The following is a 16069-nucleotide window of genomic DNA, read 5'->3' as shown; positions in this document are numbered from 1 at the left end:
GACACTTATTGTACCCAAAGATGCTGTACTCAAATTAAGCATTTTGTGCCAAATTATTTTTCTGAACAAATAGCTAAAGCGGCTTTTGTTATTTGTGCCTGATACAGAGTGTGGTACTTAGAAATGAGGCTAATGGCAGGCACATTTTCATATAAGGGGAGGTGGGGGACACACATTTCAGACTGGAAAGTGATGACTCCTATTACACTCTTGCTCAAACCATCATACAATTGTCTGTCTGTCTGTCTGTCTGTCTGTCTGTCTGTCTGTCTGTCTCTCTCTCTCTCTCTCTGTATCTGTGTACATTTAATTAAACTTTTTAGTGGGTATGATGTTAATTACTGTATCATGGGCAAGTTACCTGTGGCTATATCCCTGGAAGGAAATGACCTACCCAGCTCTCAGTTATCATTAACTTCCAGTAGCTCCTCAGCTAGAAGTGGCCCTATACCGTCCATGATAGAGTGTTGACCAGCTCTTGATCTTGTACAGGTCTTGTGCAGGTAACCACAGCTGTTGTGAAGTCACGAGAGGGATGGCCATACCAATGTCAGAAGATAGCTTTTCACAATATTCCTTCCCACAGTCCAGCTCTTCCATTCTTCAACCCTCTCTTCTGTGATGTTCCCTGAGTCTTGGGTGAGGGGTTGATATGGATGTACTTTAAAGACTGAGTTCTCAACAGTCACACATTCTAACCCCCCCCCAAGAACAGGGTTTCTCTGTGTAACCCTGGCTGTCCTGGAACTTGCTCTATAGACCAGACTGACCTCAAACTCAGAGATCTGCTTACCTCTGGCCCCTGAGTGCTGGGACTAAAGGAGTGAGCCACCACCTCTCTGCAATCTTATCACTTTGCTCTGTTATGGATCTCTGTTGAAAAAAGAAAATTCATTGACCGCGGTTAAGAGTAGCACTAATTCATGGGTATAAACATAAATATTTAGAAAACAGTTTGATAGGGTTGTTCAGTTAGGTTCCTCCTAGGCCCATGGCCTCCCAAACAATAGGCTTTTTGTCAGATTTACAGTATCAAGAATGAATTCCCTCCTGTGAAGTGGTCCTCAAACCCAATCAGTTATTTGTACCCCTGTAACTTTCAAGCTTCTTTTGTACCAGTGGGCATCTCTTGCCCAGCATGTGGAGTCCACCATGGGTAGGACTATTGATGACTTTTTTCACTGAGTGACCTACATAGTACCTTCCAGCACTATAAGAGTTAGGCAGCAGTGGGGAGGTTTCTAGCTTGATTTCTCTCTGTGTTACAACCAAACTGTGTGATGTCTTTAGCAATACAGTCTTTCTATCTAGTTCTGATAGGTACCCAATAGGAATGGCAATAGCTTGCATTATTTTGGGGCCCTCTGGAGCCTTCCTGACCAATAATGCATAAGGAGGTATCCCACATTCAGCATTATGATTTTTATTTAATTCATGGTGTCCAGGAGCAGTATTGCCCCCTCATGAGAGGGCCCTCAATTCAAACACAAAATATTTTAAATTAGCTTGCACAGTTTTGAATTTTCATGTATTCTTCATTTGGTTAACCCTCACCCTCTCTTTTTTCCATCCCCACAAGTGATTTGAGTCTTTCTGCCCTCAGTATTCTCTCCACCTCTTCTCCCTTCTTACCCCATCCTTATTTAAACCTTTAGGCCCCGTTATTCTCCCCTCTTTTGTATTATGTGTGTTGTGCTATCTCTAACTCCCTTAAGACCCCCCTTAAGATCCATCTCTGTCCCGCGCGCTATATGTTCTTGCCGGCAAGAAATACACACACAGGACACTCGGATCCTTCTGCAGACAAGCTTTAATGCATCTTGAGAGTGGAGAGCATAAGCTTACCAGAGCGGAGACTCTGAACCAAGAATCCCATTCCTTAATAAAGGCTGGCAAGCCGCCTGGGACGTGTTACCCTATGAATGGCTTCAGCTCCTCAGGCCAAATGAGCCACGGGATAGGCAGAGATCAAAGGAATGGAGATTACCCAGTGCCTGTGAAGTAATTTACATTTTGGTGTCTTCAGGCACCATTATTGTAATGGAGAATGCAGGGACGGCTCCCTACAGATCCCCCTTTTTTTATTAATTAATGATAAGGCTTTATATTTTTACACGCAAATAGGTCACCCATATGTTGAGGGATAGAGGCAGAGGTTGTACCTTCCCAAATCAAACATTAAGACTGTGTACAAGAGTCGCCATCAGGCTGTTAGCTTGACCCGAAGCGCTCTCAACCTGTCCTCTGCCGTTTTTCTGGGAAAGGGAGGCTCGGGCAGGCAACCCTTATGCAGGACAACGTACCTCTCAGAGAAGCCTGCATACTAGGCTACTCTGTGCGATGCCTTTGCTCGACACCCTCATGGGCTGCACAAACCAGACACTCTACCCTGTGCAATGAGCCTAGGCTCCGGGTGTGCAAGAACTGTCTGGCCGGTGGCCTATTGCTTAAGCATAGTTAGCCAAATATCAGTGGAAGCGCTTGGGCGATCTCTCTTGGTTTGAGCCCTCGAGCTTACAGATCAGCCAGAAGTAACACCAATCCGCAAACGGCTGCATCAAACAATCCCACCCCCACCCCTTTCTCTCTGTCAAGGACAGGAGTTAATCTGGATGACAATAGCGGCTCTCAACTCCTGGGGAGAGGGTGGAGTTTCGACTTTTGAAGGTCCGAAGGGGCTCTTCGGGTTGAGTCTTTCTGGGATCCACAGGGGATTCTCTTCATCCTGTGGGAAAACACAATAGCTCCCCTGGATCTTATGAGAATAGGATCCGGGCCTCTCCAAAGATCAGTTAAGATATCTTTCTATTTTACCATTTCCTTGGCCTTTTAGGTTTTGAGGTGAGATGCTTGGCCTCGGTATGGCCCCGAGCGTCAATATTTATGAGGCTTTAAAGCCCCAGGCATTCCAGGCCTCTAAGAAGTGTTAAACAACATACATGGCCTTTTCCCCTATCAAAGACTGGGAAAGCCATCTGTAATTTCCTCCGCTCCTCTGATGGTAAAAAGGAGTGGGTACCAAATAATGGGGGTGCTGATGGAAGTACACCCGCTGGATTAACAGGCTATAGCCTCATATTTGTTTTCACTTTTGGCAGCCAATATCTATCAGGGTGGTATCGTGCTGCCTCCTCCTCTAGCTCTGCTTCCTTGCTAGAGTCTAAAATCTCAGAGTCTGAGCTGCTCAGCTCCAAGGCCTCTAGTTTCATTGTAGGGCAGAGGCTAGGTTTTGAGTCTTTATTTCTCTTAAATTTACCGGGGTGTGACCGGTTATTCCCTATTTTCTCTCCCTCCTTTTTTGTTTCTTTTTCACCTAGCTGAGCTGTTTTCTCTAAAACTTTATCTCTTGAGCTTTTAGAGTCATCAGAGCTATCAAAATTTAAAGCTTTAAACTTATTTACAGAATCATCTAACAAACTATTCACTCCCTTGTCAGTAGACATCCCGGGAGGTCCTTTTTCCTTACACGCTCCCTTGTCAGTAGACATCCCGGGAGGTCCTTTTTCCTTATATTTTATTGTTGGGCGCGCCCCATCTCTCACTACATTCGGTTTCTGATATGTAATTCTGGACTTCTTTAAGATTGTTACAACAGTGAGAAAGGTCAAAATAGCTCCTAGTAAAAGCACAGAAGCCTCTATATTAACCTCCCAAAATAGCAACATTCCCAAGCCAAAGTCCAGAAAAAACATACCTCTCCGAATTTACCACCCTGCAGTTCTGAATCCGCCCTGTTAGAGGGGTTCTCCGCAGTGCCGGAGATGTTAACAAAGTTCCCGGGTTTCGGCACCATATGTCCCACGCGCTATATGTTCTTGCCGGCAAGAAATACACACACAGGACACTCGGATCCTTCTGCAGACAAGCTTTAATGCATCTTGAGAGTGGAGAGCATAAGCTTACCAGAGCGGAGACTCTGAACCAAGAATCCCATTCCTTAATAAAGGCTGGCAAGCCGCCTGGGACGTGTTACCCTATGAATGGCTTCAGCTCCTCAGGCCAAATGAGCCATGGGATAGGCAGAGATCAAAGGAATGGAGATTACCCAGTGCCTGTGAAGTAATTTACATTTTGGTGTCTTCAGGCACCATTATTGTAATGGAGAATGCAGGGATGGCTCCCTACACATCTCAGGAACAGATTCCAACTTCCTGACCTCTACAGACACTCCAAATTAGACACACGAATCTAAATATTCAAAGCCAAGATTTGCATGTGGTACTGGCTTTTCTGGACCAGGTTACCTCACCTAGTGTAATATTTTCCAGTTATATCCACTTCTCTGTGAATTTCATTTTTAAATATATTTATTTTATAATTAACATTTTATTTATTTATATTTGTTTATTTTACGCCCCAACCACAGTTTCCCCTCCCTCCTGTCCTTCTATTTCCTCTCCCCACCTCCCCTATGGCCCACCCCTCAACCCATTCCACCTCAGTTTCTGTTCAGAAAGGGGCAGTCCTCCCATGGATATCAATAATGCATGGCATATCAAGCTGTAGTAGGACTAAGAACCCCTGCCTCCTTGAATTAAGGCTGGGCAGGGCAATCCAGTATGAGGAATAGGTTCCCAAAAGCCACCAAAGCATTAGAGATATCCCTTGCTCTCACTGTTAGGAGTTCTACAAGTAGACCAAGCTACAAAACTGTCACATATATGTAGAGGGCTTAGGTTGATCCCATGTAGGCTCCCTGGTTATTGGTTCAGTCTCTGTGAGCTCCTATGATCCCTGGTTAGTTGATTCTGTGGGTTTTCTTGTGATGTCCTTTACCTCTCTGGTTCCTACAATCCTTCCTCACTCTCTTCAGAAGGATTCCCTGAACTCTGCCTAATGTTTGGTTGTAGGTTGGCATCTGTCTCCACCAGTTATTAGATGAAGATTCTCTCTTGACAGTGGGGTAGGCACAAATCTATGAGTACTATCAGAAGTTATCCTAATGTTTTTTTCCCCCAATTTTGTTTGGTTCTATGCTAGGTCTTAGCCATCCATCCTTTGGGTCTTGGCATTCCTTGCAGTTTCAGGGGTGGGCTCACTCTTGTGGCATGGGTCTCAGGATGGATCAATCATTGGTTGGCCACTTCCACAATGTCTTTGTGCCACCCTTACCCCAGTATATTCTATAGTCAGAACAGACTGTAGGTTGAAGCTTATGTGGATGGTCTGGTGTCCCAGTTCCTCTATTGGAAGTCTTGCCTGATCACAGGAGATGACCAGTTCAGGTTATATATCTGCTATAGATAGGAGTCTTAGTTGGACTAAGACTCCTATAAATAAATAAATATAAATCTACAAGGAGTCACCCTTGTAGATTCCTGGCAGTTTCCCTTGCACCAGGTTTCTACCTGACCCCCAAGCCATCTTTTTCAGTACTCCCCCCTCCATCCACTCGTAACCCTAACCCTCATGTTCCCATCCACAACTGTCTCTAGTTCATCCATGAGATCTCTTCTATTTCCCCTTCCCAGCGAGATCTGAGTATCTCCCCTTGAGCCCTCCTTGTTACTTAGCCTCTCTAGGTCTGTGGATTATAGCATGGTTATCTTTTACTTTACAGTTAACATCCACTTAGAAGTTAGTACATTCCACATTTGTCTTCAGGGTCTGGGTTACCTCACTCTGAACGATTTTTTCTAGTTCCATCCATTTGCTTTCAAATTTTATGATGTCATTGTTTTTAACAGACATATATTCACATACAGTTTAACATACATTTTAAAAAAACATACATTCTTTGGTTAAGGGACATCTATGTTGTTTTTAGGTTCTGACTGTTTCTGGGGGTGTGAAGGCACAAAGTCAGTGACACAGACCCTGGGAGTCAGATGAAAGGAAAAACAGCAGGCTCCTTTATTCAGCAATGGTTAGAAACTTATATTCCCCCCCCACCCCCCGACAGAACCCAGGCATTCTGATCCATTGACGTTGCAAAGTCACTGCTCATTGGTTAGGCATGATCAGGACCTCTGACAGCACCTATTGCTAGGGCCTCAGGCAGGATCATGTGGTCATCCCTTATTGGCTGGGCAGGATCAAGACCACTGACAGTGACTATCAGACTCCAGGTTGACTTATCTCTCCTCCTGGTAGACCTTAACTTCTTACATCTGGCTATTACAAATAAAGCTGCTACGAACAAAGTCCAAGATGCCCAAGGGAAAGAAGGCCAAGGGGAAGAAGGTGGCTCCGGCCCCGGCTCCGGCCCCCGTCGTCGTGAAGAAACAGGAGGCCAAGAAGGTGGTGGTCTTCCTGCCTGCCCTGTGTCGGAAGATGGGGGTCCCCTACTGCATCATCAAGGGAAAAGCCAGGCTGGGACGACTGGTCCACAGGAAAACATGTACCACCATTGCCTTCCCACAGGTTAACTTGGAAGACAAGGGTTCTCTGGCTAAGCTGGTGGAAGCTATTAGAACCAATTACAATGACAGATCTGATGAGATCCGACGCCACTGGGGAGGCAATGTCCTGGCTCGAATTGCCAAGCTGGAAAAGGCAAAGGCTAAAGAACTCACTACTAAACTGGGTTAAATGTACACTCACCGCTAAGTTTTCTGTACATAAATACAAACTTATCTTCCAAAAAAAGAGTATACTATCATATCATCTGCAAATAGCAATATTTTGACTTCTTCCTTTCCAACTTGTATCCCCTGGATTTCCTTTAGCTGCCTTGTTACTCTAGCTAGAGCTTTAAGTATTATATTGAATGTATATGGACAGAGTGGATAGCCCTGTCTTGTTCCTGATTTTAGTGGACATAAGCACTGAATTCTAGCAACCGTACTTATCCACAGAATATCTCATGAGATTCCTTTTTTTAAGTCTGCCTATGTCTGCTCTATCAGTGTTGAAAAGACGTGTCTTTATATTTTCCTAGGAAAAATTATGCAGCACTTGGCTACTCCCTTAACAGAGTGGCCAATGTTACCTGAAGATGAGGGCCATGCTGTGTGACTAGAGGCCTTACACTGTATTTCTTAGTAATATGGAAAACACTTGGGCTTTAGTTGAACCAACTATACATTATTTCATGCTAACTGCTAAATAATGTAGGAATAGGCAACCATTGGTGAGTATGGGATAGTATACAATAGGTTATATATTTTCCCTCCTGCAGGAAAATATGCTAGAGGTGGGTAAACTGTTGGGACATACTTTGCATTCCACCATTGCAGAGTTTTACCCGAGAGGATGAACTGTAGAGGCAGTGATGTGTAACTTGTTGAAATTAACCCCTATAAAGGTAAAGTTTATCACTTAGCCAAAACCCATTTGGTTACCAGATGTGGCTGTTAAAGAAGCCAGAAGGATTATTGAGAGTCACTGCCTATCATAGAGAGCTAAATATGGTAGTGCCCTCCTCATCATTGCCTTTTGACAGAACAATTAATACAAGAGTTGGAATATTTAAATGGTACAATGTACCTAGTTAACTCTTTTCACTGTCCTCTTAGTTGCTGAGTCCTAAAACAAATTTTCATTTGCTTGAAACAAATGGTGGTAGGCCTTCATTGATCCTGTCTATCTTCTAATAAACATTGCATCATAGAGATGATATAATGCTAAACTCTGTGTGCCTTACAGGTTTAGAAAAGGATTTGAAAGCAGTCAAGCAGCAGTGAAAGAGATTAATGTGATCTGTGTGGATGGTAAAATATGGATTGAAATCAATAAAGTTACTGAATGAAAATTCAAGTGTCAGCATAGACTGCCTCCCTACAACTGTTGGCCACTCAATGACAATGTTTATAAACTTTCCCATGTTTACTGGAAGGACAGAATTTCCCATATTAGACCAAAGATTTAATTATCAGCTTTCACAGTTGGGTTGAAATCTGAACTCATGTCTTTATCAAGTCTTCTACAGTACAGTCAGTTTCATAACATAACAAAATAGATCTATAAAATTCAAGACAGCAAGATTGGGCAGATGTGCTTGAGAAACTTGATATGGTTTCCATCTCTACTTGGACAGTGTGATATCCATAAAACCTCTAGGCTAGCAGAATGGCTCATGCTATTTACTAAAGAGGAATGTTGTCTCATTATATGAAGACTATGCAAAAGTTTTGACTAAGGCAAATGACAACTAACATGACATTTTCCCATCCATCTCAAGATCTTCCTCAACTTCTTTCCAAAATAATATTTTTCATCAACATGATCTAAGAACGTGGGGCTAAATCACTGAAGAAGCAAATAATACATTTCACCAGAGGTTAGTGCAATTTAGCATGGCTGAGAATGGAACTGATATTTCAGAAAAACATATGGTTGGATATGTGAGAATTTATTCCTGTGGGACATTCTGTAGTAATTTAGGATTTAAAACCCCTTACATCAATGCTAGCTTGTTTTGGGTCATATAGGTATTTAGCAATGGTAGCCCAGAAGCAAATGCAGGGTGGAAAACAGAACTGCCTTAACATGGAAGGAGGAAGGGGTTTCAGCCACTTCGCTAAAGGTGTTTATCAACTTTAGGAGTTCCCTGGTAGAATTTTAGGGTCCGTTATGCATGCTATCATATCATCTGTAAATAGTGAAATTTTGACTCCTTCCTTTCTATGTTGTATCCCCTTTGATCTCCTTTAGTTGATGTATTACTCTAGCTAGAACTTCAAGTACTAGATAAGGAGAGAGTGGATAGGCTTGCTTGTTTCTGATTTTAGTGGAATTGATTTGGGTTTGTTTCCATTTAATTTGATATTGGCTGTCAGCTTGATGTATATTGCTTTTATTATGTTTAGGTATGGTGATATATTGTTTATGATCAAATAAAGCTTGCCTGGAGATCAGAATACAACGCTAGCCACAGGCAGGCAGTGGTGGTACACACCTTTAATCCCAGGACTCAAGAGACAGAGGCAGATGGATCTCTGTGAGTTCAAGGCCACTCAGGGCTACATGAGAGTGAATCAGTCTAACCCAGAAACAGAGCTCATGCCTTTAATCCCAACACTAGAGAAGTCTATAAGACAGGAGCAGGGTCTCAGAGCTGGCATTCGGTGTTCAACATTCAGTCTTTGGCAGTTAGCCTCCAACTCCCCAGCACTGGTGGAGGTAAGAGTTCTCTGGTGGCTTGGATGCTTTGCTCTTCTGATCTCTAGGCAGGTGTTCTTAGATCATAAACAATGTGTCATCACATTTAGGTATGTCTCTTGTATCCCTGATCTCTCCAAGACTTTTATTATGAAGGGGTGTTGGATTTTGTCAAAGGCTCTTTCAGCATCTAATGAAATGATGATGTGTGTTTTTTTTTCTTTCATTTTGTTTATATGGTGGATTACATTGACAGGTTTTCATGTGTTGAACTGTCTCTGCATCTCCGGGATGAATCCTACTTGGTCATGGTAGAAGATCTCTTTGATGTGTTCTTGGATTCAGTTTGCCAGTATTTTATTGAGTATTTTTGCATTAATGTCATGAGGGAAATTGTTTTGTAGTTTTTGTGTGGTTTGGGTATCAGGGTGACTGGGTCTCATAAAATTTTTTTTTGCAGTGTTTCTTCTGTTTCTGTTTTGTGAAATAATTTGAGGAATATTGGTATTAGCTCTTTGAAAGTCTGGTAGAATTTTGTGCTAAAACATCTGGCCCCGGGCTGTTTTTAGGTGGGAGACTTTTAAAAGACTGCTTCTATTTCCTTAGGGTTTGTAGGTCTATTTAAATTTTTATCTGATTTTGATTTAATTTCAGTATGTGGCATCTATCATGAAATTTATTCATTCTTTTAGATTTTCCAATTTTGAGATTTTGAGATACGGTCTTACTGTGTGACTCAGGCCAGGAATTTACTTACTATGTGCTGTGAGATAATCTTTTTGTAGACTATGAAAATGTGTCCCTGTCAAAGCACCTTCCAATTGTTTTAATAAAGAGCTGAATGGCTTGCTCATGTGGTGCTAACTAGGGAGCAGAGAATGAAGATGAGAAATAGAGGTAGGTACAATCTTCCAGGTTCACCCCCGAGACCTATTTCCACCAGTGGGCCTCATATCTCACAGGCACCACTATTTTCAAAAACAGTGCTGTCAGTTGGGGACCAAGAGTTCAAACACATGAGCCTGTGGAGAGCAATTCAATTCACCATGCCACCTATTGTCTTACCTACTTTTGTAGACAGCCATTAACCCACTTCCACATTTACCCATTCATGAACTTTATCACCTGTCCATTCATCCAGCCACCAATAAATGAGCACCTATCACCTGCCAGGAATAGTAGGTTCAAGCAATCAGTAACTATTTGTTGAACATTTTCACATACCGTTCTAGGTATTGGAGATAAAGTAGTAAGCAAGATATCGTCTCTGCCTTCATGGACTTTGCAAACATACTTAGGAAGATAAAATGCAAAGCAATGTTTCTCCCTGTCCTGATTCTCTTTTGCTGAGGCTTCTCTCTCTTCAGTGCTACTAGAGAGCTTTTCTTCGCCAATGGTGTGCTTAGCATAGAATGAAGACTTTATCAAGCAGTGGGGGTAATCTGTGAAAGCTGAGTGGGGGCTGAGTTCTTATAAATGGATTAATGCCCTTCTCACAGCAATGGATAATGATCTCATAGGAACTAAATCACTGTCAGGAGAGTGGCGCCCTCTTTCTGCTGTGTGGCCTCTCTGCCTTTCCGAGCTCTCCTCCAGATATAGCCATCTTGTTCTCTTCCCAGCTTCCAGATCATGAGCTAAAGAAACGTCTTTCCTTTCTGAATTGTACCACTAGCTTTTCTTGTAGCACAGGAACAATCTAAGGGAGGAAAGATCTATTTTGGCTCAGGGTTAGCAATGATTTTGGCCATCACTGCTGGAAAGGCACGCTGAAGTTTATACTGACAGTCTCATTCTGCTGGGATTCAGGCCAGGAAGCAAAGAGGATTGACTGACTGTGGCAAGAGGCAGGACTTGACTGTAACCTCGAAGGTCCACCCCACAGCAATCTACTCCCTCTAGCTAGGCCCTAATGGTTCCACAACCTCCAAAGCTGTGCCACTGGCTGCAGACTGATGATTGCAACGCATGAGCTTGTAAGCCATTATATTCTGTACTAGGTCCTCATGAGCTCCTGGTCATCTCATAATACAAAAATATATTCAGCCCAATTTCAGAAATCATGCTGCCTTTTAAGAAGGTCTTTGGTGTTGTTGTGTTTAATTGTGTGTTTATATGTGGGTATGCAGGTACCTGAAGAGGCCAGAGGTGCCACGATTCCCATGGATCTGGATATATAGGTGGTTGGGAGCTGCCTGATGTGCGTGCTGGGAATGGAACTCGGGTTGTCTAGAAAAGCAGTATATGCTCTTAGCTGATCCACTTACCCAGCCCCCAAAAGTCACAGTCTTAACAGGTCCAAGCCAAAAGCTAAGTGTCTTCTGGAATTCAAACTCTCAGCAATAATTCCCTTCAAAAAAAAAAGTTATTTACTTCCAATATCCAGTGTAAGTCTTCCCATTCCAAATGGGGAAGGATGGGGGATATGGCCAGGAAAGATTGAACTAAAGAAAGACCCAAACCCAGTAATCCAGGCATAAAACGATATAGCTCCATGTCCAGAACCCATGGCTAATGATGCCATTGTCTGAACTCTGAAGGGCCTGAGTAGGCCTGGCCCTATGTCCTGTGTCTTCAGTATACATGACCTCTCTCTTGAGCCAGATCCACTTTCCTTGGCTAAAGTCCCATGTCCCTGGCATCGCTAACCTCCTGTTGTCCCCACCATGACAGGTTTTACCCTCACAGCTTTACAAACTGTCTGCTCAGGACTTCTCTGTTGAACAGTGATTGACTTCCTGTGCCCTTGGAGCAAACCTTGATGACCCATAATTCTTCCCTTCTGCACGATTGCAAGGCAGCACCATATGGATGATCCCCAGGTTCTGCTGTCAGCTCAGGGTAGCCTGGCCACTTTGGGTCACAGCTGCAAGCCTTCCAGTGCTTGCACAACAGAACTGAACTGAACTGGGCAGATATTTCTCTAGAATGTCCTGTTTGAGAAAGGCACCCAGGAAATAGCATTCTCAAGTGCCCTCTTTTAGGTACTATCTTTCCAAGGAAATACCCCACAGACTTGCCCACAGGCTAATCTGATGGAGATGTCCCTTTATTGAGTCTCCTTCTGTCCTGGTGACTTTAGTTTGTGTCAAGTTAACCAGCACAGAGGGGCTTTTGGTGGTGGTGGGTCTCTGAAGTGAGAAACCAGCTGCTGTTCTCATCTGTCAGTAGCATGCAGAGTGGAATCGAGAAGAATGTCCACTGCAAGGGAAGAGGCCATTTACAACTGGAACAAATGTTTATTGGCTCCAGATGAGAACTCTGGAGGCTGGATCCTGTGTCCCTCCTCATTCTCGCCATCTTTGGCCTGCTCTGTCTTCGAATTCTGAAAAGTTCATCTTTTGTGATATCGGGAAGAATGTAGCCATACTTCAAGTCTTGCTTCAGGAAACTTGGCAGGGTCAGTCAGGTACCCCTGGTTTTTGTGCATCTGTGTAATACAGCACCAGTGCTTTAGGTGGGAGCATTCACTTTGGAATGGGCTGTCCCTGAAGAAAGAAAGGACAGGCTTGCACAGGATTTCCAGACTTCTTGGGTCATAGAAGGCTGTAGTAACAACACTGCCATTTCTTTCAATCACAGCAATGACTAACTCTGAAGCCAACTGCACCTCAATATTCACTTTTGCTTGAACAGCAGCATCAGCACCCTCTTCAACCAGCTGGACCCCATAATCCATTTTAAGTGGTTGGATGGTCTCTGGTGGTGAACGCCTTTAATCCCAGCACTCGGGAGGCAGAGGCAGGTGGATCTCTGAGTTCGAGACCAGCCTGGTCTACAAGAGCTAGTTCCAGGACAGCCTCCAAAGCCACAGGGAAACCCTGTCTTGAAAAACCAAATAAAACAAAAAGAAAAAAAAATGAGTTAAGTCAATAGGTTGCGTTGGATCAACTCGTCCTAAATCAATGAGATACTACAGTCTCCTGAGACTCAAAGACTGATACTGATGCCTGAAACTGTGTCCTTCATTAAATCCGAATTTTGGGATTCGGATGTAAAATGAAGTCTGCCGTCCCTCAAAGCCCAGCTGGGGCCGAGTTCCTCTCTGTCTTTCTCTTTTATGGCCTCTGCCACATATCCTACCTCTTCTCTGATCTCTTGGACATTGTTCTTGTTTTCTGGAGTCAGTGTTGGGCTTCAGGTTGGCCAGGCTCACTCGCAGGAGGGAGTTTCGCCAAGGGCGCCCTGGAAGGCTTAGTTGGGTTTCTATTGGCATGATGAACACTGTGACTAAAAGCAACTCAAGGAGGAAAGTGTTAACCAAAAAACAAAAACAAAAAGCCCACAAACAAACAAACAAACAAACAAAAAACCAGAGGTTTCATTTTAAAGAGAGTAAGAGTAGTTTATTCTCAAGTCATTATGAATGATCATGGCCCAGAGACCCAGGCATTCTAATGTGGAAGTAGTTTCACAGGGTTTTTATAGTTTTTACAGAACAAAGAAAGTCATAAATCAAGGCAAGTTTAAGATACATTGGTAGGTTTACCAGGGAGGTGGGCACAACAGGACTCGGGGGAGCTGTTCTATAGGCCCGAGGTGCTAGCTGATGACACTCTTAGACTGGTGGAAGCATGTGCGTTGCTAAGTTAATAGCTTCCAAGAGATTTTTATTTTTTTACCATGTGGTGTTAGTTCAGATACAGAATGGGGCAAGGGATGGCTGGCCCAGAAGGTCAGAACTAGCCCAAGATAAAGTAATTAGCCTCTGAACCTACAAAACACCACTTTCTTCAATGTACTGAAATCCAGCCCATTAGTCATTGCAGACACAGAAGTGCCTTCCGGGAGTTCTTTGTTCACACCCAGACACAGTTTCTTTTCAGGAATTTCCAGTCACTAGTATTTATTTCATCTTTCTGCTTATAGTCCATCATCCAGGGAAGTCAGGGCAAGAACTGAAGGCAGGAACCTGGAGGCAGGAACCGAACTGAAGCAGAGACCATGGCGGAACACTGCTTACCGGCTTTCTCTCCATGTTTTGCTCAGCCTGCTTTCCTATACACCTCAGGACCACCTGTCCAGGGGTGGCATCACTCACAGCGGGCTAGGCCCTCCCACTTCAATCATTAATCAAGAATGTATCCTACAGACTTGCCTGCATGTGATCTGATGGAGTCGTTTTTTCAATCAAAGTTCCACTTCCCAGAAAGTTCTAACTTGTGTCCAGCTGCCAAAAAATAAAATAACAAAAAGCAATGACAAAATAACAAATGCAAAAGGCAAAGCAGAAACAAGAAAATCCACCACCACCAGGACCACGGATAACAAAACAAAACCCCAGGCAAATAGCTTCTTTGATATACAGAGTTGACTCTGTATATTGGCAGCCCTTCTGGGTGAGTGTCTACCTGGAATCCATCTCTGCCCTTCTAGCTTTCAGTCTGCATCCTGGGACTCAGGAACTCCCTAAGTGTTCTCAGGTCTGCCTGGGATTTTATCTCCTTGGTGCTGGGCTCTGGCCACCTGGGTTTACCCTGCTTTGAGGAACAGGATTTCAGGACTGAGAGGAACAGGACACCAGTGCCTTCCACTTGCAAGGTGATCTAGAAGTGTGTGTACCCCAGGAGTCTGTCTTTGCCAGTGCTTCCTCATGACTTCTTCCTCTATCTTTTTCTCACAGTTCCTGTATTGCCTGTAAGTCAGATTGGATTTGTTTGTGAGAGAAAGGAAAGAAGAAATTATAATTGTCTTAGCGTATGGAGGAGCGAGGGACCGTACCCCAGCTCTCCAGGACACAGTCTCTTTTTCACTCTCCCTGAACAAATGCCAAGGTCTAGGTTAGGTCATCTTATAGCTGTGTGACTTACTAGGTTTGTACAAAATCTCTCATCTATTTTAGAAAGGGGAAAACAGGATAATTTTCCTCATTTACTTTGTGTCTGGGTCTTGGCTGAGATGTGTGAGATGAAGCTCATCTCAGTCAAGACCATGGTGTGAATGGATCCAGAAGAATCTGGGGGCGTTGTGCACAAGCCTGCCTTGCTATTAACTTCCACTATTGTTTAACAAGTGTTTAATGGCCACGGGCTCAGTGTATTTGAAGCTTCACTTTAGGCACTGGTGTGGCTTTACCAATAGCCCCCACTAGATGTCACTATTGCTGTGCTTGCTAATACTATCCCCTGCCCTAATTTGATTTCGTTAGCTTTATTATGCAAATATGTCCACTTTGAGGGAAGATTTTCCTCTGTAAATTCCTGGAATTTTGGCTCCATTCCCACATGGTTGCAGACTTTCCATTACTGTTATTGATTTCCTGCCTAGGTTGGGCACATGACGCTTTCAGTACATACTTGGTGCTTAGATTAGAATTGAACAGGGAAGATTTTCATTCTATTTTAACTTGAAGAACTATAATGTTAAAAAGTCTAACAGTGCCTTTATACCCCCCTCCACCCTACCCCAGAACTCTCACTCATGTCTTCAGATCAGCTCAGTTAATCTTCAGGGAGAAGTCAGGAGCAGGAAGCTAGTCTCGTTTCGGCTTGTACATGTAGGTTGCAAACAATAGCAACACCGGGATTATGGCACAACAGAAATGGAATTCTTTATATTACGCCATCTGAAATGACAATACTGAAATGTCATGTACAGTCACATCCATTTTGAAATTAAAAGAAGTTACTGGATTTACTGTTAGTTCTTTGTCACAGTAACTTTCCCTGTCGCTGTGCTAAAAGGGAGAAAGAGTTCATTTTGGCTCACAGTTCTGGGTTAAAATCCATCATGGTGGGAAGTCAAGACAGCAGGGGCTTAAAGCAGATGGCCACGTTCCATACATAGCCAAGGAGCAGAGAGTAATGAATGCTAATTTTCAGCTCACCTCCTTCTGCATAGCAGGATCCCAGCCCCAGGGATGGTGACACCCACAGTGGGTGGGTCTTCCTACTTCAATAACCCCATGGAAACAATTCCCCACAGGCATTCTTGGAGGCCCATCTTCCAGGTGTTTCTAGGTGTCAGCAAGTTGACAACCGAGGTTAACTATCATAGTCTTGCTTTTAATCTGTTATCAGAGAATCAT

General features: G+C 43.5%; 1 protein-coding gene and 1 pseudogene across 1 annotated transcript; one reads left to right on the top strand and one right to left on the bottom strand.

The window, feature by feature from the left end:
- The first annotated feature begins 6243 nt into the window (after window positions 1-6243).
- Window positions 6244-6557, top strand: LOC107979387 (60S ribosomal protein L7a-like). The gene has a single exon (XM_035446873.1). It carries the CDS (start codon window positions 6274-6276, stop codon window positions 6529-6531), a length of 258 nt encoding a protein of 85 aa, XP_035302764.1. The 5' UTR covers window positions 6244-6273; the 3' UTR covers window positions 6532-6557.
- Window positions 6558-12135: 5578 nt separating this feature from the next.
- LOC100752865 lies at window positions 12136-13258 on the bottom strand (annotated as a pseudogene).
- Between the last annotated feature and the right edge of the window lie 2811 nt (window positions 13259-16069).

This window comes from Cricetulus griseus, chromosome 6, assembly GCF_003668045.3.
Source record: "Cricetulus griseus strain 17A/GY chromosome 6, alternate assembly CriGri-PICRH-1.0, whole genome shotgun sequence".
NCBI lineage: Eukaryota > Metazoa > Chordata > Mammalia > Rodentia > Cricetidae > Cricetulus > Cricetulus griseus.
Note: the sequence above shows the minus strand (reverse complement) of the source record. Positions and strands in the feature narration are given on the sequence as shown.

Bases quoted from the DNA above. Each gene is read 5' to 3' on its own strand.
- LOC107979387 (XM_035446873.1), top strand. From the start codon at position 6,274: ATGGGGGTCCCCTACTGCATCATCAAGGGAAAAGCCAGGCTGGGACGA.